The following is a 6,419-nucleotide window of genomic DNA, read 5'->3' as shown; positions in this document are numbered from 1 at the left end:
TATTCTACTCAAAGTATATGCTCAAGTTCAAGGGAGCAATGGTTCTGACCATCTAAATCACTGCTGTAATATTGCACACCTTTAGGTTTTGTGTTGGTCTAAATGAAAAGTACTCAGAAGTCACAGGGCTTCAGTGTAACTCTCAGAGAAATCACCACGAGAATAAATATGTAAGGCTTGCCCTTAAGAACAAAATTCTAGAATTTGCTATTAACTCAGTATTTTCTTTTTCTACCAACCATTTCTACGTATGTTGCTCCAAAAGTAATGCCTCCTATTTATGTCCACAGAAACTAAAACACATACAAAAAGCACTCTTTGATAGAGCAAATCCTTGGCTACAGAATCCTATTTTTCAACATACTCACCATCATTAGTTACGCATTTTTGACCGTGATGATCAAGAGTGCACACTGCACTCATAAAAACCTGCGGCAGTGAAGGTGACCACTATTTCACAGGTGCTATGGCATGGTATCATCACCAAAACACCATCCACCACCTCACTGTACTACATCCACTGTTTGGTCTCTTTACACACTCAGTAAGTATCAATGAATATCAACTGCCATCTGTCACACGGCAACAGCATGTACTGGAATACTGGTGGGAAGGTTCAACCTCTGCTGTCACACCACCCACATCTGCTTCTGATGTCATGTGCCAATGTAATAAAAATAGAGGCATTACTTTCAGAGCAGCCTTTATGAATGTTTCCAAAAGTTCAGTTCACTTTTAAGTCTCCAGCACAATGACCATAAAGAAAGATACTCACTATTCACCAGAAGATGAGGTTCTTCAGTTATTTTCAATTTGTTGTAGTGCTTTTGGGCTTTCTGGGGGAGGGAGTGAGTAGGGGGAACCCCGAACTTGACGACTTAGAGTTGATGAGTAAAAGCAGTTACATTTTAATGGCTATTTGTTCAACAGTTATTAGTTAAAGTACAGCAATGCTGTCCTTAAGATATAGAGTCAACTTAAAAAATGGAGTTTACGTACGCATCAGATGAAAGATCCCATCACAGGCGTTAATATGAGACAAAAAGGAATTTCCTAAGCCTTGGCCAGTATGGGCTCCTTTCACAAGGCCAGCAATATCCACTACATTCAGAAAGGCTGGAATTTTGCTGGAAGATAAAAGTTGAAAGTTTCATTATTGAAGCATATTGGTCAAAATGTTCATCACAGAAATAAGTCCAGAATACGAAAATAAAATAGTTTCTTTTTCCAAAACAAGTTGCACATAACAATATCTTTATAGCCACGTTATTAAAAAAAAAAAAAAAAAACAACACAAGATTTCCTACTCCTCCTTCTTCAAGTAAAACTTCTTTCAAACAATCTCAGAATGCTGAAATAAAATGCTTATCACGGAGCAGTTTTCATAGCACCAAAGGGATAAAACACCTCAGTGCTCATCAGTGCTGTCTTCCCCTCCACTGTTAGTTCAGTAAGTGAAGCAAGTTTGTCAGAAGGGCATATTTTAAGCAGCATTGATTAAAACAGGTAGTATTAACTAGTAGTAGTGGTGGTGGTCAGGGTTATGTAAACAATTGGAAAGAAAGCAGCAAAGTAGTCTAGTTGAAGATGACATTTTAATAGATACAAAGTGGTGATACTTAACACCAACTACATTCAAACAAAAATTGCTTCTCAAAATCCATCTGAGGAAAACAACAACCAAAAATGTGATTAAATGTTGACTAAGAGCACCTTCACGTGATCTACACAAATGTCCATACCACCGTTAACAGTGGCAGAGAGAATCCTGCTGAAATGGTGCAAATTCCTCATTTGAAAGACTACAAAAAGCAAGCCTTAGGCATCAGGACCTCCAACCCAATGGCTTGAAAACACGTAAACAAAAGGAACAGTACTTAATTTCCATTAAACAACTTAAATTGTCACCCTTATATTTCATTAGTACTAACTACATTAAGATAAACACAACCATACTATCAACTGTAGATGTAACAGAAGGTGCCCAAATCCACAGCTTTCGTAATGCTGGTGAAAAGATGTGACTAAAGCTAAGAAGTCTCTCATTTTTGTCTTCAACATTCCTCTAACACTTCACAAGAAAAATGATTTCTTCAGATAATAAACTGACCTCATAGTACAGGATCTGGAAAAAATCATCATCTTCACCAAGGTTAAGTTCAAAGCATCACTAAACCTGCTAGTTTAGGCAGGAACTTAATTATATGTTTTACACCATTCAAAACTTTGTGATGTGATTAGAAACGAACCAGAACACAGCACAATACTCAAAATGGTGAGGTTAGAAAATATGGAAAAAAATATTTACAACACAGCTTATGCGAAAGAATATAAATACCTTTTGAAGTAAATAAACTTTGAAAGCTTCACACTTTTGTCCCACTATGGTTTTCTTAGCAAAATCTTTTTTTTTGTTGTTTTTAATTATGAGCACATAAGCTCAAATGGAAACAGCAATCAGTGACCATTAAGGCACTACCAAAAGTAACGCACATTCTGAAGACAGAAATCAGTAACCCCATAAATGCATTAACACAGTAATTTCTTTCATCTGATAAAAACGTAGAGCTAATAAAACCCTCACTACAAATAGCAGCAACCTCTCCATTAGGATTATCAGAATTCTTTGCTTTCTGCCAAATAACTAAGTTAACAGCAAGGTAAACAAACACCATGTTTTAGAACACTTCTCCATTATAATTTTAAACTATTTTAAGAAAAACAAAGGCATTGTTAGGAATGCTTTCTTTCCTCTATACATTCCGTAGATTATCTTCCTGGCCAGCCATCAGAAGAACACGCACTACAAAGATGGCACATTAGAGCAAAACAGCCTCTTCATATGCAGATAGACCACTATCACGAGAATCAACTCCAGGTGCCAGACAATGAATTCCAAACACCAGCTTATTTCACAACTTACTAATAGAAAGAGAGACCTTTGAAGATAGAATATCCAGGATGGTTTCTCCTTCTCAGCTATCGCAAAACTAACATGCAAAGCACCACTGCACCCAGCAGCTCACTCCCTAAACCTGAATCTCTATGAATGAACACAGAGATAAGGAGAAAAGGCAGGAACTATTCACACTTGCCTATGCCCTGAAAGACAGTGAACATCGTGAAATTAGGCAAACAAAAAATACTGCAAAAATGGGGGAGAAAGTACCACAGAATCAACTGCTTTAGTACTTTTTAAAGAACAAAAATTACTGGATTTTCTTTTTCACACTTGTCTAAGCAGATTAATTTCCGTTTCTTAAGATTTGTTAGCCAGCATTAGATGAATGTCACTGAGCTTCACATGATCACCAGGAACAGGTGGCACCAACAGATCGTTTGCACACATCAGTACAGCACTGATCTACCACGAAGCATGTCACAGTAATGTGTAACACGAAACACCACAGCATCCAGAAATGCCTCTATATTTTAAGCACATACATAATCTTGGAGCAAGGGTTTTTATTTTTATTTTTTTTATTTTTATTTTTTTTTAACCTCACTCAGAAATCCAGCAACAGTGCCAGCACACCACCCTCACTGTACAAGGTGCACTACAGCAAAGATTGCAAGAGTTGCTGGGGCAAAGAAGGCGCAGTTTGGTAATGCAGTGGTCAGCACATTCCATCTAGAACAGAGTGATGCATCCAAAGGCTTATGCAGAAAAGAAAGAGGCATCTTCCTTACCAATTTGTTTCAAGTTCCTACTAAAAACTGAGTTACTTTAAAAGGGAACACCTGTATCTTCAGCACAGTGGTGGTTTAATACATTTTCCTACATCATTAGATTTCCTTCATTAGAGTGCTTTATTTTCTAAGCCAAGGTACAAAGAGATCCCAGGTAACAAACACCACTTTCTTCTCTTGTTGTTGGTTTTTTTTTTTTTAGACAAATACATGCACACAGTCTGCAATTTGTTGTACAAACATATTTGTGCTAAAATTTGAGAGGAGGGAAGGCATACATTTATTTCCTAAGGTTCCACGAGCAATCATTCAGTGTAACTAGTTACGTAGTTGTAATACAGGCATCACACACCTAAGGCTTTGACTTGACATTGAAGCATCACAGTAAAAATGCTCTATTTTCATTTCTGTTCTGTATTTCCGCAGTCTTTCTTCTCCACCACCATTCCAATGATTTCCCTGTAGCATGCAGTACAGCATAATGAAACCTCACACCCACCAGGAGATCCCAAAAAGCCACACAAAAGGTCCAACTTAGCTCATAACACAGCAAGTTTCCAAGATGCCTGCTTGAAAATTCTCTTAGCTCTAGCTTTGTGTTCACTTCTCAAATAGTTCAATAAACTTCTCTACCATTTCCAAATCTACCTGTTACACAGTCTGACCCAGCAACAGAACAGATTATTCAGCACCAAGGTAAAACGCCCATCTCTTTTCTCTTTGTTAAAAACAAATGTTACTCATCCCCTGGTTCCAGGCTCTTCTGCCTTTAAAAACTTTACATCAGATCCGTTTGAGAAAGAGAAACTCCTCTTCCTCCCCTAGCATTTGTATGCTTTAAGCAGGAGTCACCTTTTTAAGAGGTAACAAGTCAGATTAGTAAAAGTAGCAACACAAAATATCTACAACACAACAACTTCTTAGAAAGCCAGTTCTGGCTTGTTTCCAAATGGATCAGAGCAGTGCACAGTCCCTCCTGGCTACTGGAGGCTGTACTCACCATTACTGCTTCTGTGAGTGACTGAACCCAGAGGAGCTACCCACTACTCCCCACACTCATTTATTTTAAGTAACAAACGCTCTTGTTCTAAAATAAAAGTCTAAATACCATTCAAATGAAAATGGATTTAGGACTTGTATCCAATTTACTATGCAATGACAGTATTCAGTGATATTAAAGGGTCTTTTGTGGTGCTGATGTTTTTATTTTCTTTTAGCCCCAGAAAAGAGGTCATGTATTCCTTTGGGATGACAATAAGAAATGAGCAGGAAGAGCTACTTATCTCTTTGTCACTTTACTGATAAGTAGCTGATGACAGTTAAACAAGAATTGTGTTCATGTGGCCAAGCAGTAATAATATCACAATTTATAACTTTGTCTTAAAAAAAACAAAAAAATACCACCACCTTAAAAACCACATCATTACTTCTTCACAACCAACAGCCCAAACATTTTATCTTATTTTTCATCTGTATATTAACGAGCAAGGTTAATACTCACTTGGGATTGAGAAGCTACAACAACTTACTTAAGTAAATAGTGCCATGTCAGTGTACTTTTTCAATATTAAAAAAAGGAATTACCGACAGAAGTAATTTGTTTGAACCTGAAAATTAAACTAATGTTTAATTGTATTCCTGGTCAATGATTGACCGATCATTTTTAGATATCTGTGAGACTTGCCACAAAAAACTGAGGCCCAACTACTGAACTACAGCAGACATGCATGCTAATTTGCACTATGATTTATGTATGTTCATTTTTACACATCCATATGTTAGAGCAAGCAGAAATTAATAATTAACAGGCATCTATTTTAGTTTCTGAGATCTGACAGCACCTTACATTTCGTTTCCAAACAAGAATCCACTTTCCACACACACTAAAGGAGACGCCAGTAAAAACAAAGATGTTGCATTCGCAGTACGCTTCCACAAAAAGTTTGCTTTCAGTAACGCTACTTCCATTGCTTAAGCAAGAAAGTACAAAGCAAGAACTCGAGTTACCTTGGAGGCTTGTGGTACTGGCACAGGAAGTCAAACCTGTCATCCGGCACAGGAACTCGACTCTCGTTTGGATCAATAGTACAGAAAGGAAAATTTTCTGCTGCCGCTTGGCTCTTTGTTAACACATTGAAAAACGTGGATTTCCTGTAAGAAAGAAATTTTGTTAGATAAATGCAAACGAGTAGAATGTACAAGGGCCGGGTAGAAACACATCTTTCCCCCAAACCACACTCAGTACTGAACTGCCCCTCGACTTCAACAGCAGACCCCGGTGCCCCGTCTCTAGTAAGAGCCGCTTGCAACCCCCCGCACACACACCGCAGCAGCTGCCCACGGCCAGCGCAGCGCCAGGCACCGCGGCCCACCTTCCGCCGCTTGGGCGAGTTTTGCTTCACCAGCTCTCCAGAAGTCCCAAGAGGAGCAGTCCCGTTCGCTGACGGTGCCGCTCACCCCTTCCTCCCCGTAAGCAAACGAGCCGGCGGGCACACGCGCACAGCAGGAAGCGGCGGGCGGGCACCTACCCCACGTTGGGCAGCCCGACGATCCCGATCTTCAGGGACGTCCCGAACCTGCCGATAATCGGGTGCGCCTTCACCCCGTCGCCTGCCTTCTTCGGGGCCATCTGGGGACGCAGAGCAGCGCTCGGTGAGGGACCCGCACCTCCCCGGCCGACTCCCCCCGAGGTGCCCGGCAATCCCCGGCCGTGCGGCCTGCTGCTGCCG

The 6,419-nt window shown here is 39.9% G+C and overlaps 1 protein-coding gene across 1 annotated transcript; it reads right to left on the bottom strand.

Annotated features, from left to right (window-relative positions):
• Nucleotides 1-974: 974 nt before the first annotated feature.
• On the bottom strand, nucleotides 975-6,386 carry LOC104911750 (obg-like ATPase 1). Its single transcript, XM_010713760.3, has 3 exons — nucleotides 6,219-6,386; nucleotides 5,698-5,841; nucleotides 975-1,127 (listed from the first exon to the last, which is right to left on the bottom strand). Exons 1-3 carry the CDS (start codon nucleotides 6,317-6,319, stop codon nucleotides 992-994), a joined length of 381 nt encoding a protein of 126 aa, XP_010712062.1. The 5' UTR covers nucleotides 6,320-6,386; the 3' UTR covers nucleotides 975-991.
• Nucleotides 6,387-6,419: the final 33 nt, after the last annotated feature.

Source organism: Meleagris gallopavo, chromosome 7 (assembly GCF_000146605.3).
Source record: "Meleagris gallopavo isolate NT-WF06-2002-E0010 breed Aviagen turkey brand Nicholas breeding stock chromosome 7, Turkey_5.1, whole genome shotgun sequence".
In the NCBI taxonomy this organism is placed as follows: domain Eukaryota; kingdom Metazoa; phylum Chordata; class Aves; order Galliformes; family Phasianidae; genus Meleagris; species Meleagris gallopavo.
This window is presented reverse-complemented; position numbering and strand designations above follow the sequence as displayed.

Excerpts from the sequence above, each read along its gene's own strand:
- LOC104911750 (XM_010713760.3), bottom strand. The coding sequence starts at position 6,319 with ATGGCCCCGAAGAAGGCAGGCGACGGGGTGAAGGCGCACCCGATTATC. Across the intron at positions 5,842-6,218 it reads GTCGGGCTGCCCAACGTGGG|GAAATCCACGTTTTTCAATG; the intron begins GTAGGTGCCCGC and ends TCTTTCTTACAG. Across the intron at positions 1,128-5,697 it reads CAGTACCACAAGCCTCCAAG|CAAAATTCCAGCCTTTCTGA; the intron begins GTAACTCGAGTT and ends TTTATCTTCCAG.